Source organism: Manacus vitellinus, unplaced genomic scaffold, assembly GCF_001715985.3.
Source record: "Manacus vitellinus isolate BGI_N305 unplaced genomic scaffold, ASM171598v3 scaffold_28_pilon, whole genome shotgun sequence".
NCBI classification, from domain to species: Eukaryota; Metazoa; Chordata; class Aves; order Passeriformes; family Pipridae; genus Manacus; species Manacus vitellinus.
The window spans coordinates 8,130,235-8,149,711 of NW_021940122.1; the positions used below are offsets into that span (position 1 = coordinate 8,130,235).

General features: G+C 40.4%; 1 protein-coding gene across 2 annotated transcripts in view; it reads left to right on the forward strand.

Moving 5' to 3' along the window:
• STXBP5L (syntaxin binding protein 5 like) overlaps positions 1 to 19,124 on the forward strand; it is a 188,719-nt gene extending 169,595 nt beyond the window's left edge. For both annotated transcript variants that reach the window (XM_018074685.2, XM_018074686.2), the window contains 6 exons: positions 12,473 to 12,712; positions 13,609 to 13,969; positions 14,931 to 15,096; positions 16,951 to 17,062; positions 17,437 to 17,657; positions 18,698 to 19,124. In XM_018074685.2, coding sequence (XP_017930174.1) covers positions 12,473 to 12,712; positions 13,609 to 13,969; positions 14,931 to 15,096; positions 16,951 to 17,062; positions 17,437 to 17,657; positions 18,698 to 18,739 — 1,142 coding nt within the window. In that variant the 3' untranslated portion in view covers positions 18,740 to 19,124. The remainder of the gene's footprint in view (positions 1 to 12,472; positions 12,713 to 13,608; positions 13,970 to 14,930; positions 15,097 to 16,950; positions 17,063 to 17,436; positions 17,658 to 18,697) is intronic.
• Positions 19,125 to 19,477: the final 353 nt, after the last annotated feature.

The following is a 19,477-nucleotide window of genomic DNA, read 5'->3' on the forward strand; positions in this document are numbered from 1 at the left end:
CATCACTAATTATAATACCTATCAAGTTTAATATAAAAGTATATCTCTTTTAGAGATAGTCATCTAACTTCCTTTCAAAAGAGAAGTAAATCAAAGCAACATAAAAAATCCCTATTTAAAAGTATCAATGGTGTATCCCTGAAATAGTATTACAACTTTCAGTAAATTCAGTGAAACTACTGAATTACTTTAGAGTAATTTATATTAGCATGTAATATGATGGAGCATGGTTTGAGTTTGTCCTTTGAGTGGTGATTTTGTGTACAAAGTCACCTTTCAGCAGGTCTATTGACTAAAATAATTTTCTGATTATCTGTATTCTCTCATTAAAGCAAAACCATCTGCCCAGCATGTCTAAACTTCTTCTGAGATGCCTGTGGTATTAGTCTTTTGACTTCTAGCTCAACTACTGATCTGTCTGGTATGACTGACATTCCACTGTTTTTCATGTATCTTCAATTTCTAGACACACTGCTAAGTCAAGTAGTGCAATGTATTTCTGAAGTTTTTTATTCTAAATAATTTGATGAAAGGTAGTATTATCTTTGAAAGATTCTTAGTCTGGGTGAGGGAGAAGGAAGATGAGAAGTTAAAAGGTTTGAGAAAGAATATACTGAGAATAAAAATTCTCTCTCAAATGTGAAACTGGCTTTGATCAAAACCTTCTGTTCTAGTGGTTCCAAAATAAAATGAAAAAATCCTCTCTCTGCTGAAAATTTATTGTCTACTTAGGAGCATATGCTGCCACAAACAATAGATGTATTCCCAAGAAATTATTTCCTCTTTTTTTTATATATTCTTATGTGGTGAATGAAGAAACATATTTTATATCCTCACTAGAAAGGTAGTATTTCAGGTTAGAATTTGTAAGATTTTATTATTCTACCCAAGTAGAATTTTGGTTAGAGTTTGCTATCTCAGTAGTGTTAAAGACTTTTCATACATAAAAAAAAAGCCCTTGCGTGGGGGTAAATCATTCTTACCTCTTTTAAGCCTGTCTCTAAGGCACTGATAATACTTGGATATTTTTTCTAATAATACTTCCAGTTCCTGTTCTTTATGACCTCTTCTATTTGATTTGATTAAAAAGATAATATATTGTGGTGAGTAATCATAAAATATCTATTAGACTAATAAATGAATCTTCTCCTCTCGCATTGGATTTCAAAATCTTATATTTAAATCTTATCTTCAGGTACAATAGGAACTGTATTTCCAGCATTTTCATCAAGTGTATTTTCAAGCAACTTTCGCACAACAAATTATTTTGAATTCATTTCTGTTAGCTGATTGTCAAGATTTTGCTGACTCTCACCACTTCACTTGTGCAGAAGGATTCCTGATACAGAAAAGCATTTTTGAAGAATGTCTTCGCAATGATGAATCACAGGAAGAAAATGGAGGAGGGTTGTGTTGTTTTCTGCTGGTTGAAATATTGCGAACTGCTCAGGTTCATAAAGTGCTGATATTTCTTCCATACTGATAGAAGAACAATTCAAAAGCCAAGTAACAGTAGCAGAGTAGTGGTGTCTAGGTGTGCATCATTACTGTTACTGCTTAAACCTGTGTGTTTCCCAGTATCCTCATCATCCTCATTTATGCTGTTTAAAATGTTACATGTTGTCCTGTAGTATCTTCTGGTTTCATAAATGCAGTGCTCTCATGGCTATAGTAATAAATTCTGTAATTGCTCAATATTATATATCTAATTATAGCCCCAAATCAGAACCTTGCGAGTTCTTAATAACATATTATTAGATAAAAGGAAGAGATTTTTTTACAGTGAGGGTGGTGAAACACATGAACAGGTTGCCCACAGAGGTGGTGGATTCCCCATCCCTGGAAACATTTAATGTCAGATTGGGCAAGGCCCTGAGCAACCTGATCTAATGGACGTTGTCCGTGTTCATTGCAGGCAGGTTGGAATAGATGACCTCTAAAAGTTCCTTCCAGCCCCAGCTTTTCTATGATTACATGATTTATGATTCTAAATATTTATGATTCTTGTTTTCACACTTTTGACTAAGATGTTTATTTCTTGTAATATTTCAGAATTTATTGGCATTGCTTAGCTTCTAAATTATAAACTTCTTTAAGTCCTTTTTGACCATAAGTTTTTGAGATTTCAGGAGTTAGTGATTATATTTCTTTGATAAGGCTTCCTTGCACAGGGTATAAACTACATTTTTTTATTATCAAGCACAAGACTGTGCTTTTAATGTCAACAATAGTAAAAAATACACATGAATGCAAATTATTCCTAGTCAAGAAAATCCTTACAGAGATTCTGATCCATGATAATATTCTGTGGAATGGGACTGTGTTTTATGTCCAAGCTTAGTGGATTTCCTTCCAGGTTGTAGCCAATTTGCACTGTTCATGTCTTGGTCTGTTCCAGCTCTGGGCTCTGACTACCACCCAGCCTTGTCTGCAGGTGTCCTCACAGAAACATGGAAATAGGAATTAAACTTTTGCTTGGGGAAATGCATGCCCCGACTTGTTTGCCTTCTGTCCTGTGGCACAGATCCAAAATAGTCCATCTCAGGCTAAGAGCTAATATCATATATTTTTCAAATGTGTTAAAGCCCCTTTTCCATGTAGAACAGCAGAGATCACAACCTGATCAAGAATTGCAGGGTAGATGAATAGACCTTAAATATCTGCTCCTCTTCTGCACAGGAAAACAAAATATGTATTTCAGTTGAATTTTTAGTTGTAATTTTAGGTTAAAGAAAACACTGAATTAAAGAAAATGGTGACATTAAAGAACAAAAATAAAATTGCTGTGGGAGGGAACTTGTTGTGGTTATACTTGTATAGCTGGTGGGTATATGGATGTGTGCACAGATGCATGTTCTGGCACACCATTCTCCTTGCTTTGTGTGTTATAACCAACTCCGAGAAGTCTTTCAGATTTGGTACTTCTTGGTTATTGCTTTCTTTCAAACATAGAGCAGTTTGCATTCTGCAAATGGTTTCTCTCTGCCTTTGCCATCGAGAGTTTGTTCTGGCTGACTCTGCCATTTTCTCCTTGCCTGCATTCCTACAGAAATCTTGGCATTCTGCAGACCCATGTCCACATGTGGTTATACATCTTGGGAAGAAAGTAAAGACAGAATAGAGGAGTTTTTCCTTTGAAATGTTGTGTTTGGAAATTTATTTTTTCCCAGCAGCAGTGATAGAAAACTCTCTCTTTTTTATTATTATTTTTCTTCCCTATTATGTAGTTTTTAACTAGTCCACCTTAATCGCCTTGTACTAGAAAGGCCATTTTTAGGTCTTGTGCTACAGACTTGCCTCTGAACAAGGAATCCTAACAAGGTTTTGCTGTGCGTTGTAATTTTCTAGGAATGCTCAGAGCAGTCTTTGAATTTGCTTTAACTTTTCTTTAAAATAATTCAGTTTCCGCATGTACTTCAGCTTTTGGATTAACTTTTGATTATATGTAGTTAAAATTTGATACAGAGCACTTGAATTGAATGTCACTGTGAGCTGGCAAAACAAACCACTCAAGGGTATTTAGTTATTATCTTTAATAGCCTTATAAAAAAATCCATGTCAAGTACAATGCAATTTCCATTTTAAGAGATCTAGTGTACTTTTATACTTGAAGTTTTTCTTTTGCAGATGTGTATATATATAGAATGACTAAAACTGTTTGATGGATAAGTTGTTTGTTCACTTGCATGATTTTGTCTAATTTGTTTTAGAAAATGCATAGTATTTGGTATATATATACTTTAAACTTCTTTTATTATTCAAAAGTATTTGTGAGAGTCAACATTTTAAAAAAAGCCCTACAGGTAGCCTGACAGAGGCTTCCAGATTTTTTTCCCTGGTGGGTTTTGCTTTAGGTTTTGGTGCCAAGTTTTTTGAGGCTTTTTGTTTGTTTTTATATTTAGCAAATTTTACTATAATTTTCTGTGTATGTATGTCAGGCTGTTACTTTGGTCTCTGTAACAAGTTTTCCATAGCCTTTGGATTGATCCATACCTGTATTAAAATGTGTGTGACACTTGCTCTTGTAAGTCCAGTGTGCTGCAGTTGGGGTCCTGAAACATGATACTGAGTAGTTATCTTAGAAAAAGGAACCAGAGGAACCTGAGGAACCAGATTCAGCTATGTCATGCTGTGCACTGCAGTATTTCCTGTGTAACTTATATAATATAAGTTTATATCAGTTTTTCTCTTGTCAGTTGTGGCTATGCTGTTAAGCTGTCTCCAGCAGTGCTGTATGCATAGCACACTGGATTTTTTTGCACTGGATGAGTGAATTTGACCGTGAGGTTTCCTTCCCATCTGGTGAGGTGGGGGTAGAAGAGGGAGGTTTCTGTTTTTATCATTGGCTTTTTTTCTTGAGTCTGTTAAGTCTGAAGCCCACACGTGGATGCAAGGTAAGTAATGATGGCCTAAGAAGATGATTGGGACAGTTTTCAAAGCCCTAGGCCTCCAAGGAAACAGAGAAACAACTGGTTTCTTGATCTAGAAAAATACTGAAAAAAAGGCACAAAATTATTCAAATGCATGGCAGGTTACTATAGAGAGGAAGGGAATAATCAGCTATCCATATCTGCTGAGAAAAGAACAGGACATAAATTACTAAGGCAAAAGCCCAACTTAAGGAAGACAGTTGGGGATTCATTTTGATCACAAGGGTAGTTAGCTGCAGAAATGTATTCTCTGAGGAGGTTATTGCTTCTTTGGCAGGTTTTCAGAACAGCTCATATTCTCTGCCACATTCCCTTTGCCAATGCTCTCCATATTGCGGAGTGGATGATTTCTGGTAAACTTCCTTGCCCAAGCAGCCAGCCAAACTGACACTTGCCTGATCTGTTGGGTGTGTTACAGCAGTCATGGGACCACGCTTCACAAGGCTCCTAAATGCCATGGCTTTTCACAGCTCAGCTTTCATAGCAGATGGAAAAGCACTTGGCTTGATTTTTTTTCATTTATTTCTCAGGGAGGGGATTATGATATCGGTTCTGCTTGTAATGCATTTCAATTTTGATAGCATTTGAAGTTACTTTACATCACTGTAATTGATAAGACTAGTATAATAGGAAATAACTTAGAAACACTATGGTAAACCACAGTCTCCACTAACTGTTCAGTTTGTCATCATATTTCTTGTCTGTGCAGAGAATCAGATAAAAATGTTGCATAGAAGACTTGTGCTATATCTAGAAAGTATGTTTCTTACTGCAGAAAGCTTTATTTAAAAAAAAAGTTATTAGGAAGCTGAAATTATTTTTTCTTTCCTGTATTTAGCAAAATCACAGCACTTCTGGTTTCCTGGGCACTGCAAACTCAAAGATTTCTGAATGAGCATGCATGTGCTTGTAGGCAAAATAAAAACCTTCTCTCTTCTGCTTCCTCTTAGAAAGGAGATGTAGAGAGCTTATAAATGTGAGCAAGGGTCAAAACCTGTTTTTTCTGTGCTATGGATGAATCAAAAATAATGGCAACTGATCTTGGGAGTCATTCAGTCCACCTACTTCAATCCATTTCTTTAAGATGAAGTGTGAGAGTGGTCCTGAGAGTGCATATCCCAATCAAATAGATGGGACATGCCACTTGCCCAGGAAGTCTGCTAGAGGACATGCCTAGAAAGTAGGTTGTTGTGGCAAGAGAGAGCCTAGTTTCTAGATCCTACCCATGGTGTTCGAGTTTCCTAGAACTCATTCATATTTTATATTAGGTCCAGAGTAAATCAAAAATAGGACCAGAAGGTCCAGAAACCTCAGCCACTCAGCTGAGCATCATTGCCAGCAGGGGCTCAGCTTCTAAGGGAGACATGAAGAATGCTGTTCCTCTTAATACCTTGTGGCCAAAAATGCAGGAGGCATGGATGGCTGGAGTCAGTCCTCTTAGGCTGATTTGTATCTACAGCCTCCAGTTTTCTACTGAGTGCTACAGCCCCTGGACTGCAAAAAACCAGTGGCACTGTCGTCATTTAGATTGAATCATAATCTTTGTCAGATCTAACCACTGGTTTCCCTTAGAGGTTTAAATGGAGTTTAAGTGTGTGTCTGCCTAAATCTGGTCACAACAGGGCTTGCAATACCCTATGTCCCTGGAAAAACAAGGGGAAGAGGTGGTTGAAAAAGTGAGGTGCCTTGTGAAAGAGCATGTCTAGTGGCTAGAAGAGGCCTAGGAAGAAATGGAGAAGACCCTTGCATGGATGCATGTGAGCTGCTGGTGCATGAATTCCAACTCTATTCAGCTAGATATACAGTTCATGTTTGGTTTTTCCTTGGAGTACATTTCTACTAGGATGTTAGGATCAACTTGATTTCTTACAAGAATCTGCAAGTTTTCCTTGTTTTTGAAACAACCAACTCATTGAAAATGTTGTTGTTCTTACAGTCACTGAATGTCTAGTCAGTTTTAATTTAAATGATGATTTGATTCCAGATTAAGCTAATTTCACACTGTACTCTAGGCATGTTTGAATTTGAGGATGTGTTTTGCACTGCATGCTCAACTTTAGCATTTTTTCCTTGCTAGTTGGCACTCTAGATCAACATAAACTGTTTTGCTACATGCACAGCACTTCCCTTGGCATGCCCCAGTGCCCCTGCAGGTGTAGGCTTTGTGGATCTCTGAACCCTAACCCTAATGTCAACTTGGGGCTGAGGCAGAGGTCCCCAGGACCAAGGATGGCCCAGATGAGAAAGGTATGGAGGCAGTGATGTTACACTGCCATAGCTTCATCATCCTCTACGATGTCTCTTGTCTGCCTTATTCTTGGGTACTTCCAGATATGAAAGTCATACAACAAATTATTCTTTCCCAAACTATCAGTGAAAGACGCTTCAGCAGAATGGATAGTTTAGGCTGGGATTTAAGTTCTGGAGAATTGTGATGTCTTTGATTAAAAAACATATGTTCAAGCTTATAATCTATATCCAAACTGAACACTTCGTGATCTTAATGTGAAGACAGGTTGCTTGTATAAGTCAAGGGAAGTGATTCATACAATTAAATATGGATATTTTATAGATTACTTACTGTAAAGATCTTTCATATTTTTATATTTCTATAAAAATGCTTATTTCTACTTCCTTTTCAGTATGAAGAATAGTTCTGCCCTAATAGTTACATTCTGTTTTTAAAACATGCTCAACTAAAACCTAAGCCTGAACTTTACCATATTCTGGAAATATCAAAATAAAGATCCAAGTCTGGTGACTTGAATCTATTTTCACTTTCAGGCCTTTATTTGCTGTCATTTCCATCAGTCTTGTATCAGTGTGATTCCATGAAGCCATTCAGGTTACACTGCTGTTAACTGTAGCAATTTCAGGGAAATACCTTTCAGAACTCTCTGGGGCAGGGTTGAGCATCCCAGAGCCGTGAGTTCTGTGTCAGCATAGACACAGCCACCCTGGTTGGAATGCTCTGCAAGCAGTATATTCACAGGCTTTTCAACATATTTTTAGGGAAACTTATTTGAGTTAGGAAATCATTCACAGTAAAATGCCAGACTCTTATTGCATCGTTTGTGCTTAAGACAACTTCTGCTGCTTTCTAGTGAATTGTTTTTTGTGGAATGCAGCTTTAGAGTGGTGTTATTAAAAGGTGTTTGAAGCTGTTTTTATAGCCAAGCAAACGTGTGAAAACCCTGTAGCATTACTTCCTGCCCCTTTTTCCTCTGTGTTGCTGAAGCATTGCCACCAGTAATATGGTTTGGTCTCTGTGTCTCTGTGATGTTACTGTGTGCAGATTCATCTTTGAGGTATAATTCCTTTAACTGTGTATTTCCACTGGCATTCAGAGCTTTGCATGTTTTCCTGACTATATAATTTTAAAAGTGACAGATTTCTCTTGAAATTTTAAGATGATGATCTTAAACTGGCAAATATTTTAAATAGTTCCATTGGCTTCTGTTAAGTCTGGTATCTGGGATTAAAACTTTTAGAATTATCCAAGTGAGGATGATATAAACCATTTAACTTCGTTTCCAGAATATATCGATTTCTGTGTCAAAAAAGGTCATTTTTTGCATTTGTTTCATAAGCAGATCAATTATTCACTATGTTAAAACCAGGAAAGGACCTATAAATAGCATCCAAGACACTGACAGTCAATTGCAAAACTCCAGTAATGAATGTAAACAGTTGCAGTGAAAATGTTGATCTTTGTCACTGTAAGGTTGGGGGTTTTTTCATTCCTCATAACAAGTGATACTTCTGTTTTCATGATTCCTAACTTCATGAAAAAAAATACTTTATGCTTCTGTATAAATGCTAACTCCACTGTTTCAGAAAAATCACAATGACAATTTTCTGAAAGATATGATAGGTGAGGATGTGTTCCCCTAATAAAGCTTTTGCTTTGCAGCTGAGAACAGACAAGTCAGAACATTCCCCTGAAAACAGCATACATTTTTTTCTCTTTTTTTTAATTCTATGGGAAAGTAAGGAAATTCTGGCTTTATCTCTGCTAAGCAAAAGGAAGCTAAAAAAGTTTAAAAAAAAATCTCTGCAATCTCTGCTCTGTACAGCTGACAGTTGAAACACATGGGATAATTTACTCAACTTATCTTTTAAATTCTCAGAAAACCCCCAGACCCTAAATTAAACCTTCTCCTAGACACCAGTGCACTGCAGCAGGACACTGTCAGGCAAGGAAAGAGCTGGGACAGTAACTGCTCAGGGCTACTTTCATACAAATGTCATGATGACGGTTGGCTCAATTGTTCTTGTCCTTTTGCAATGCATGCGACTTTATGGCAGTAGGTTACATTTCCAGACGGGCAATGCTTCAGCAATTACATGGAATCAGTACATTCTCACACGACGAGCGTCACTATACTGCTCGCACATGGATGAACAAAGGTAAGACTCAAAACCACTGGCTTCGTTTTTAACCTGGCATGTGGGTTGAAGTGTCCTGTGTATTTCTGTCGGTGAGGTGGGCAGCAAGTTAGAAGATTTGCAGTTGCTTTTAAATCAGAAGACTTCTGTTTGTGTGCTGCTGGCTCATAGCTCAAAGTTAACAACCAGTCCAGTGCCACAAAGGAAGTTGGTTCCTGCCTTTCCATCTGCAACTCTTTAACCCAAACCATGCATAGGAAGGGGCTGAATGAAAACATTTTGAAGAAAGCAGGATTACTGTTAGGAGAGTAGTGGTGTTTATATTGTGTGGTCTTAACACATGGAATGCAACTTTTTGAAATGCTCTGACTGAAGGTAGCAATGCTTTTGTTCAGAGCTGTGCATTGTCTAACATCCTGAACAGCAGCATCTCCCAAATTGTAGTCCTCCATTAGCTCTCAGGGAACACTGGACCCCTCTGATGGTGCTCTCAGTTCCTCTGCTGCTACCTGCAGAAATTGCCTGGAGACTTCTTTGGGAAAAAAGAAGAGCCAAGAAATCCAAGTCTACAAGACAAAGAGGAAAAAGGATATGGTGGTCTGAGATGGCTGTGTGGGAGCCAATGGATCCTGGGAGTTGGATATGTGCTGGGAATATTGGGAATACTGGGCTTCCTCAAAGCGAGGGTCAATCTAGAGGCAGAAGCACATTTAAGAGAAAGTGTCATGTAGCAGGATGTTCTGCAAGGAGGAGAGGATGAAAAGAGCACTGAGTAGCCTTTCACAGGTGAATGTCCTGTCCCCTTACAGAAGCAGAGGGTCCAAATAAACTTTGATCTGGGTTACAAGGAGTACCTGGAAGTGGTCCTGGTTCAGACTTCTGCAAAAAGATGTTGTAGCTGACATTCTTGCTACACCCATCATGCAGAGTGAGAAAAGGAAAATATACGAAAAAAAACCCAGAATATGATGATTGGGTTAGGGATTGCTACAGACCGGCAGGTCAACTTTGAGAAGACGGAATGTCATTTTAAGACATAGCAATCATACTAGCAAAGGATATGCCATGGTTTTAAAATTTCTTGAAGGCTGTGCTTTTATGTTTCTCTAGGATACAATAGAGTGGTTTCTAGATAAAGAATTTGGGGTAGAATCTTTTGAGAACAGAGTCCCAGGAAACAAGCCTTAACTAAATTTTATCCTGAAACCTAGGAAAAGCAGAGATTTCTACCTTGCTTTAGAGCTAGTCAATAAAGTTACATAGCAACTGCAGCCTTTGCTGTTCAGATATGTTTAATGACAACAAATTTTGACATATGTCTTGCTGATCTTTGGATTTTCAGTTTGAGTAGTGCATTTAATAGAAAATGGCACAGTATGTTCCCAAAAGTATCCCAAAGATTCTATCTGTTAGTGTCAGTTTTGCAGAGATGTATTAGTTAACTGTACTGCACAGGAGTGAGGAACATTTCTTGTTAATTTAGGGAGGGAGAAAGCTTGATGACATATGCAAATGGCACATCATATATTTTAAGTTCTGTGTTTGTCGCCTACACTAACTGCATTTGTCCTTTCAACATCTTTCTTAGTTTGAGCCCCACCATATTTGAATTTTATGTGACTGTGATATTAATACACCTGTTAAAGAGAAAATTAATTACATAATAACATTTTTTTTAAAAAACGAGGTAACCTTTGGGAGGATGATCTCTGCCTTGAAATTACTGTCTTCCTTTCTTTACCTGGCAGCTGTCACTGCTCAGGAAGGAGCTGGGCCAACTAGTCCACTGCAGGAGAAGTACAAGTGCTTGGGGTTATGGGAGACACTAATTCTCAAGGTATCAGAAGCTGTGTTTGTAGATGTACCAACAATCCCAGTTTTATGCAGCTACACTGAGCAGTACCGAGACAGAACTAGAGAGCTACAACAGTGCCTACGTGAAAGTGAAAACGGGGTGAGGGCAGGGTTTGGAAGTTCAAGTAGACATAAGTTTCTCTTCCATGAGAGTGGGACTGAAGTGCCAATGACAGCTATCTTGTGAAGCTCCTGTTTGACAAGTTACAGATGACCTCAAAGAACCAAAGGTGGCCCAAGCGTGGAAGAGCAGCAGGAGAATTTGCCCTCATCCCTGCGTGCCAACTTTTAAGGTAGCATACGTATGTAGTAATGCTTGGTGCAATTCCAGTAGTGCTTTCCCATGGTTCTCTCCAGTCTTCCCCAGGCAGCTGTGGTGAAGAGGACGACTTCAGCAGTTTGCACTGAGGCATCTGTGTAGGGGATTACAATGCTGCAATATGTTGTCTGAGGAAGAGGTTCACCAGCAAAAACGCTGCTTCTAGTGGAGAGCAGGAGCCACATATACAACACAAGGCTTAATTCAGTTCTAAGTTGGACTGTGTGAGAAAGTAATTTTCTAATTTTATTCCTCGACAATAGCAGAAAGTATTCCTCTTTCCAGACAGTTCTGTTGGCTCTGAAGAGATGAGTCTCTTCTGAGCTATACAAAGGATAATTTCCTATCAGATACAGATCTACTTCATAGTGATAGGTTCAGAACCAAGCCCTTTACCTCAGATCCAGTAGCTTCAATTATTTCTCCATCTCCAGGCCCTCCTGGCCAGTTTTTGTTGTTGCAGAAGAGCATACATAGGGTTTCCAATGATCTAACCCCATTTTTGACTACAGGTTGGTAAACATCAGCACTGGCACAAACTGTTTTGCTAGCAGCCAGCCCTACTCCCATCTTCCTTCTGGCTCCTTTCCTCTTCATTAACTTTTTAGCCTCAGTGTGTTTTATAGCCTCCATTGTGTTGCCACTGACAGTTCCTGCTAATGCCAGTACTTCCTGCCTGGCACTAGGCAAAGCAAAGCAGAGATCCTTATCGCCTACAGCAGTCAGACCCTGTTCATTGCTACCTTTCTCTGAAAAGCTCAGAGAGATTCTCTGAACCTGTGTACTTGCAGTGAGGACAACACAGCTCTGTCTCCAGCTGGCTCTCCACGTTGCCTGCTAAAGCTTGGGCAGGAAGATTAGCCAGTCAGTGCCAGCTCACTCTGCAGTTGTTGCCAAGGGCACAGAGCAGGTTTCTCACTTCACTCCCTGGGAAGCCAGAGTCGATTTTGGTTATGGGCTCAGTTAAGCAATGGGTGTCTGTTCCCCAGAGAGCAGTTATTAATAGCTTGACAATAAACAATGGCTGTGAATGCAGTGCTAGAACATCCTAGTGATGGTAACAAGAGCAGAGCAAAGGACACGTGCTGTGAAGTTGGTAATGGCATCTCCCTTCATGTCCTGCAGCAATGAGATACATGGATTAATTTTAAATGCATTGGTAACACATGGATCTAAAGTTATTTTGTGCTATTTAGAACAAGTCCTTTGAGCTAAGGCTGTTGTAAATTCTAATTAGTCTATGCTAATCTCCATAATAAGCAGCTATTTCTAATGCAGATCTAACTGATGAGGTCTGACAGCATTTTCCACACTTATTTATACAGTGGCAGCAAGCTGGTATCGTGCTAGTGTCAGAATGTTTGCTCAGGTTACGAAAACTGTATGTTCTGTACCCTACAGGGAGTTTGTATTTTCTGCAGGCTTGCTCCTGTTCTTGGAACACCAATTTATGCCTGTTTGCTTGTATTTATTTATGCAGAAAATAGGGAAAACTCCTTCAGCCGTTCCCGAAGCTCCAGCGTGTCCAGTATCGACAGGGACTCAAAGGAGGCAATTACAGCTTTGTACTTCATGGAGTCCTTTGCCCGAAAGAACGACACTGCTGTCTCCCCCTGTCTCTGGGTTGGAACGGGCCTCGGTATGGTTTTAATCCTCTCCCTTAATCTGCCTGCTAGCGACGACTTACGGCAGTCAGAGCCAGTCATGGTGTCACCAAGTGGTAAGAGTGCAGCTCTTTTTCTGTTTGTTATCTATCTTGGTACGACTGGGGATATAACTGCATGATTGGGCAGAAATTTCTCAATATATGTATTAAGCAATGGTCACTCGCTACATGCAAGGCACACAAGTAAAAGTGCCCATGAGGGACCTGAAGCTTCATGGACTGAGACACTTTGGTTGTGTTAGTTCTTGTGTCATGGGCAAAGTTTAATGTTTCTTGTGAGGACGGGGAAATTAGCAGAGTTCCTTCATATTGTGAAATTGCAGTTCTTTGTGCAGTCCTGTCTGGGATGCTGTGACAGTTTGGCTGTCTCTCTTTCAGAAAGCTGCAGAGAAGCAGAAGGGAGTTCAGGAAAGGAAACAAAAATGTTGGCAGGTTGCTGTACCAGGAGAGATCCTTGGCTGAGCGAGTGACAGATGGTGTAGCAGAGAGAACAGAGGGCTGAGAGAGGTCAGGTCTGAGGAGAGGCAGTATGTGCTTAAAAAACGGACAGAAGAGCAAATAATGCACAGGAACAGAGATTTCCCACCCACACTTTGTTTAGGAAAAACAATTCTGGAAGGTCATCAGACTAAGAAGAGCAGTTTTACTGCTGGGGAATAAATATCCTACTAGTATAATGTAGAGATAAACAGGCTATCTTTATGGTATTCAATAGCATGTATTATATCCACTATTATAGATATTGGCTGCCTGATACTTTTTCAGGCTGTTTGGTCTCCTCCTTGTGTAGTCAGAAAGAACTGAGCAAGCAAGACTTGTCACCTCAGCTAGATTAATGTGTTTGCTCTGTTTACAAAAGCTGAATGTCAGCTGCGCTGCACGCATTTGCAGCACTGACAACCAGTCTAATTGTGGTGCCAGTGTCAGTGAGAGCAAATTATGTTCTGCAGGCACTGTTCTGACACTGAAAGGAGCCGTGCTGACCTTCGCGTGCTTGGACTGCATGGGGACACTGACACATCCACCGTATGAAGTATGGAGGGATCCACACAGTGCTGATGACGGTGAAAAAACAAGGAAAAGGAAACTTGTCATGCATTCCCCTTCCTCCTCCCAGGATATGGGTGATCATCAATTTGCAGTCATTTGTTCAGAAAAACAAGCCAAAGTCTTCTCATTGCCTTCCCAAACATGTCTTTATGTCCACAACATCACCGAAACGTCCTTTTTATTGCGAGCAGATGTGGTCACCCTCTGTAACAGCGTCTGTCTGGCGTGCTTTTGTGCCAATGGGCACATCATGACACTGAGGTACTTATCTAACTAATCTTGTGGCAAAACTAAGCAAAGAGGTGGCACAGTGCCACCACATTCCACACGTGTTTGGTCCTGAGTGCCTGATGCTCTGCATTAACTCCCCGGTGGGTGCATTTAACTCCCTGCCTTGCCACAGCCAGGCCTGTTTCTTGGGCTGCCTCCATGTGGGGAGTTAAGGCAGGGGCACAGCAAAGCCAGCTCCTTTTTTTCATAGAAATCCTGTACCTGTGACTGTTGATGGCTCATGGTTTTTACCTATTGTAAAAGAAAACTGATAATTTTGCTCAGTTATGGGGGGTCAGGTATAGAGGAGTATAGAACTCACCATAGCAGGATACTGTTTATCCCATGTGAAGTAGCAAGTCCCACTCTTGCCTTTTCTGGAGACTTCCTGTTCAGAGCACCTGGTTTCCCTTCCTTGTCACCTCCCCCAGGGTGCCGACTGTGCAGTAGCCCTATGGTTATACCCTCATGTTGCTGCACCCCCTTTCCCTGGCTAGGCCATTTAAATTTTAGAAAGTGCTGTCTAAAACAGCAAACCATGAGAAGCTGGAGGACAGCAAAGGCGATGCTGGAGCCTTTGTCCACAGGTTGGAAGCAGGGCCCTGCCATGCCATTTCCTGCAGATGTCCCTGGGTAACTGGGGACAAGCCTTACCCTACAAACTGCCCAGCCACATGGCACAAGCTGTACTGTGCCACATGCACATCCCAAACCCAGACAGTAGCAGAAGCCTTAGGGTCATTGAGGCAAGGCAGGTGAAACTTCTCTATTCAAGCAAATGAAGTATGATGAGAAGACAGCATGTTTATGGCAGAATTTTTCAGCTTAGAGCTACGTTTAAGTGTTCCAGTTATGAAAAGCATAAACTTAAATGTTGGTTTAAAATGCAGCCACAGAGCAGGTATACCTGTGTGGTATCTGGTGAGTAACCTGGCAATCTGCTTCTTTTCAGTTTGCCCAGTTTTCGCCCACTGCTGGACATGAACTATTTGCCTGTAACAGACATGAGGATAGCACGGACCTTTTGCTTCACTAATGAAGGGCAGGCTTTGTATCTCAGCTCTCCCACAGAGATCCAGCGCCTGACATACAGCCAGGAGATGTGTGACAATCTACAGGTAGGGCTCAAACTCTTACTGTGGTGCCTTTGTGTGGGAGGGCCAGTGACCTGACTCGTCAGGGGTAAACTGGCACACATCTACTGCTAGACTTTGGCGTTTGAAATGAAGGCTGTGCTGCAGGAGCAGGACAGATATGTTCCTCTCCACTTGCCCTGACTGAATGATGCCAAAGCAACAGAGAGAGGTCAGCAGCTCTATTGTTCTTTGGGCTTTTTCATGCACTGTCACTTGCACCTAGCAAAAGTGCAATAAGTGCAATAAGTCTTTACAATGTTAGATATGGGCTGGTTTGGGGTCTTCTTTACAATGAAAATGCAAATGAAAATGTCATTTACTGAAGAGAAGGAATTGTGAGAGGTTACAGGGAGAAACGTGAGTAATAAAAGGGAAAAAAAAAAGAGGGGGGAATAAGTTCTAGGTTATATAATTAGCAGTAAACTAGGATGGAAATATAAAAGAAATAGTCCTGCCAGCACTCATTATGCCCTAGGGAATGACATGTGCTGAGCTGCTCAGCTTGCATCACTGTCTGTCTCAGGTCTGAAAAAGCACTGTGAGGAGTGAGCATTGCACACAAGCTTTTGCACATCAGAGAAGGGATTATTTTGTAGGGAACCGATTTTAAAATAATCAAAAGGTTTGACTGATGTATCTTAGACTATGGGCCTACAGTGAGAGGCTGTTACCAGCCAGATTTAATTTTTTTTATTAGCCTTAATAGCATCACACAACAACCAAACCAAGGGAAATTAGGCCCTTGCTTCTATTTACTGCTGGACTAGGGCTGCTTTTATCTTTAGTTTTATGCAAAAAAAGGTTTGCACAGTTCTTATATGTGTACAAAAAGCAGATGACCCAGTATCACATGCTACCTAGGAAAACAAAGCTAGGCTGCATGAGAGCCTCCACTTAAGCTCCAAGGGCTGCAGTAATTTCTCTCCCCAGAGCAGGTGACTGTGCAGAGGAGCAGTAAGTGTGAGTCACAGCGCTGTCCTAGCACTCAGCCTCCCAGGAGCAAGTGCTTTGTGCAACACAACAGCTGTATCTGCCTGTTGGGGCTTGGATGAGCAAACACAGAGCTGAGCAACAGGGCAGCAACTGTTCCCAGTGCACACAGCCTCACTGGTGTCAAACACTACTGGGACTGCACACTTTCTTCATCAGTTTTATTTCAGAGAGCTGGCTTTTCCTAGTACTGCTGCAAATAAATCTGAGCCTGAGATTTGTTTGGGTCAACTGCTCCAAGATGGAACAGTCACCATGACAGTGCCTTATTTAGCATTATTGATGGCACAATAACAGTGGGAAGGTTGTATGGAAGGTAAGGGGTTTTGTTTAAAACAAAACAACAAACAAACCCTACGGTAATCAAACAAACAACAAACCACCAAACTCTCTGAACTGCTATCAAGCACTGAATTCAGGTATGTTATAAAAAGCAGAGTGACTGCCCAGCTTGCCTGGGTAATCACTAAAGCAAACCAAATAATAAACAACAAATTGTTTATTCAAGTATAGTGTCACCTCTGCAGTTTCTAAGCAAAATGTGATCTTATCATTGGTATTTTCATCCTGCACTACTTAAAATTTTTTGTCTCTGGTAAAGAACATGGGCGTGGGCAGTGACAAGCCAAGTGCCTTTGAAAGCATGAGTGAATCTAGTTAGCCCAAGCATTTGCCTGCCAGGAAACATGAATGTTAAGTACACCATAGTATTCACACAACAGACTCTTTTTAAAAACTAGTTAATTAAATCCAGTGCATGTGGCTTGTTAATGCAAATAAAGAAAGCACCTAGGACTGGTTTGACCTCATTAATTTTTCACATGGACATTTTGCTGGCTTTGCTAGGACATGCTTGGGGATTTGTTTACTCCTGTGGAAACACCTGAAGCCCAAAACAGAGGTTTTCTCAAAGGACTTTTTGGAGGAAGTGGACAAGCTTTTGACAGAGAGGAGCTTTGTGAGTAATTTATTGGGTTGGGTTTTTTTTTTTGGCAGAAAGTCATTCACAGGACCACCCTGCCCTTGTCATCTAGGAATGGAGTCGTACATGAGATTTAAATCATCTACAGAAAGTTGACAAAATGAAGGGAGGGGAGGGTCCTTGGTTGCCTTCCCATAATTCCTTCACCTTGGAAGTTTCTTTTGAGCAATGGAGGGAGGGGCACCCGACTGCACTGTAGATGTGCTGGTGGCAGAGCAATGTCTTCCACATGTGCCATCTGTCCATCAAATGGCATCACTGCTGCAAGGCTGCAGCGGGAGATTGAGAAGCACTGACAGAGCCACAGCCAGGAACTTATTCCTGTCTGTTTGTCCCTGTCTCCTTTGCAGTTGGCGAGGCTACGGCAGGAAAAGCCTCTCGCAGTCTCGCCCAGCACATCCCTGGATCAGGTGGGATTGAAGGCGTGAGAGGAGCTGCGGGAGGAGTCATTGGGGACTTGACTCGTGCACGCATTGCCCTTGATGAGAGAGGACAGAAACTGGGAGAGCTGGATGAAAGGACTGCAAGCATGATGGCCAGCGCAGAGGCGTTTTCCAAACATGCACACGAGGTAGGGCCCTGGCACCATACACCCAAAACTAAGAACTGCCAACCCTGCAACTGAGCCTTTGCTTCCCTTTGGGAAGGTAAAGTGCAGTTCTCTCCCTTCACCCAGTCATGTTGTTAGAGGTTGTACTCCTGTTAACTGACAGACCATTTTTCCTCCTCCCAAACAATGAGAATGCCAAATATAAACTTCCATTGCACGCCCCTTCCTTTCATGTTTCTGTAAATGAGCATCCATTGTTAGCCTCTGAATTTAGAACGTGGCACTTCTCATCTTGCCTTTCTCACTAATTCATTATGATTTGTTTTTTTAAGCCACTTAATGCAGCACATCTATGCAGTAGGGCAGAAAACAGGTAGGTGGATGTGTATATAGGAATCTTATCTTACTGGGAAGAGGAGGAGAACATTACTAGTACAACACTGTGGTACAGTTATATAGAATAGGGCTTGGCTGGAATAGACAGCTTCTGTGCTTAAATGGAAAACCTCTTCCATCCCACGCTGATAAGACTGGGAATCAACTAAAGTGATTTTTCTTGAAGACAAAACAACATTAAAGAATACTTCCCAAAATGCACGTTTTTTCATTTAATGTGCATCACATCTCTGTACAAGACCTTTACATTTTTATTGGCTTTTGTTTGTGTGAGGCAGGAATAATGTGCCCCAAAATGCAAAAAGTTTGTATATTCAGAGCATATCTACTATGCTCCATAGATAGGCTTCTTTCTATACAAATAAAAAGCAAGTTCTTGATTATTGCCATACCTTTAGTTTTTGAAGAAGAAAAGTAGTTAAAGCTCCTTGGGGAAAAGCTAACAAATATCAATAGCAGGTAACACATTTTTCATGTAATAACTATGAAATTAAATATGAGATCTCAGTGGACTCAAGACCTGATGACCCTGATAGTGAAGTACTGCATTGCTCTTTTTAATTATGAAGTTTGTGACAGCTAATGGGCCTAGGTCATGTGTGGTACCTCATAGGTAGGGCAGTGTTTTATATTGCCATTTTTTGGTTTTTTTCCCATTTCTGTAGGTGATGCTGAAATACAAGGACAAAAAGTGGTACCAGTTTTAGACTTTCAAAGAAGCTGCTTTTGGCTTTATTAAGAACACTGTTCAGGGAAGCAACATTAATTCCCAAATCTACCAGTCACTGGCCAAAGACAGCTTTTTTCTCCTAGAAGATGTTTTCCTGTTACTATTATTGGATTCATCACAGTGGACGTCAAGGAGAAATTTTACAGACCGTGAGATGGAAGCTGGAATCATGAGAGTCTTATTCCAACAGCTGGCTCATGCAGTGGCCCATTTTTTTCCAAAAGGAACTCAACCATCACTGTGGCATGTAGTTTTTCAGAAGCTGTAGGTATGAGCTGTGGGGGGTGTGTCTGGTTAAAAATATTCTGTACAAACTCGAATGTTAATGCACTTATAAAACTTTGCATGACTAATTGCCATCTTAAAAAAAAAAAAAAAAGAGAAAAAGAAAGCATGTTGTGACCGAAGAAAATGGGATTCATTTCTATTCTGAGAAAAAAGAAATTAAATAGCAAAAATCTTTATTTTTTAAAAGTGACATTATTAAAAGCCAGTACATTTCAAGCATGTTTGCTACCATTTTCCACATAAAAATGAGTTGAGCTGCATTTTCTTATCTGCTATTTATTTCCCTTGAAAAACCTTGCTTGAAATCAGTGCTCTTTAACTCCTAAGAAAATAGATTCGAAATCCTGTGCCCAAAATTTACAGATTTTACAGGTAGCTGAACAGGCACTATCTGAAACATCATTAAAACATGAGCATAGATGGTTTA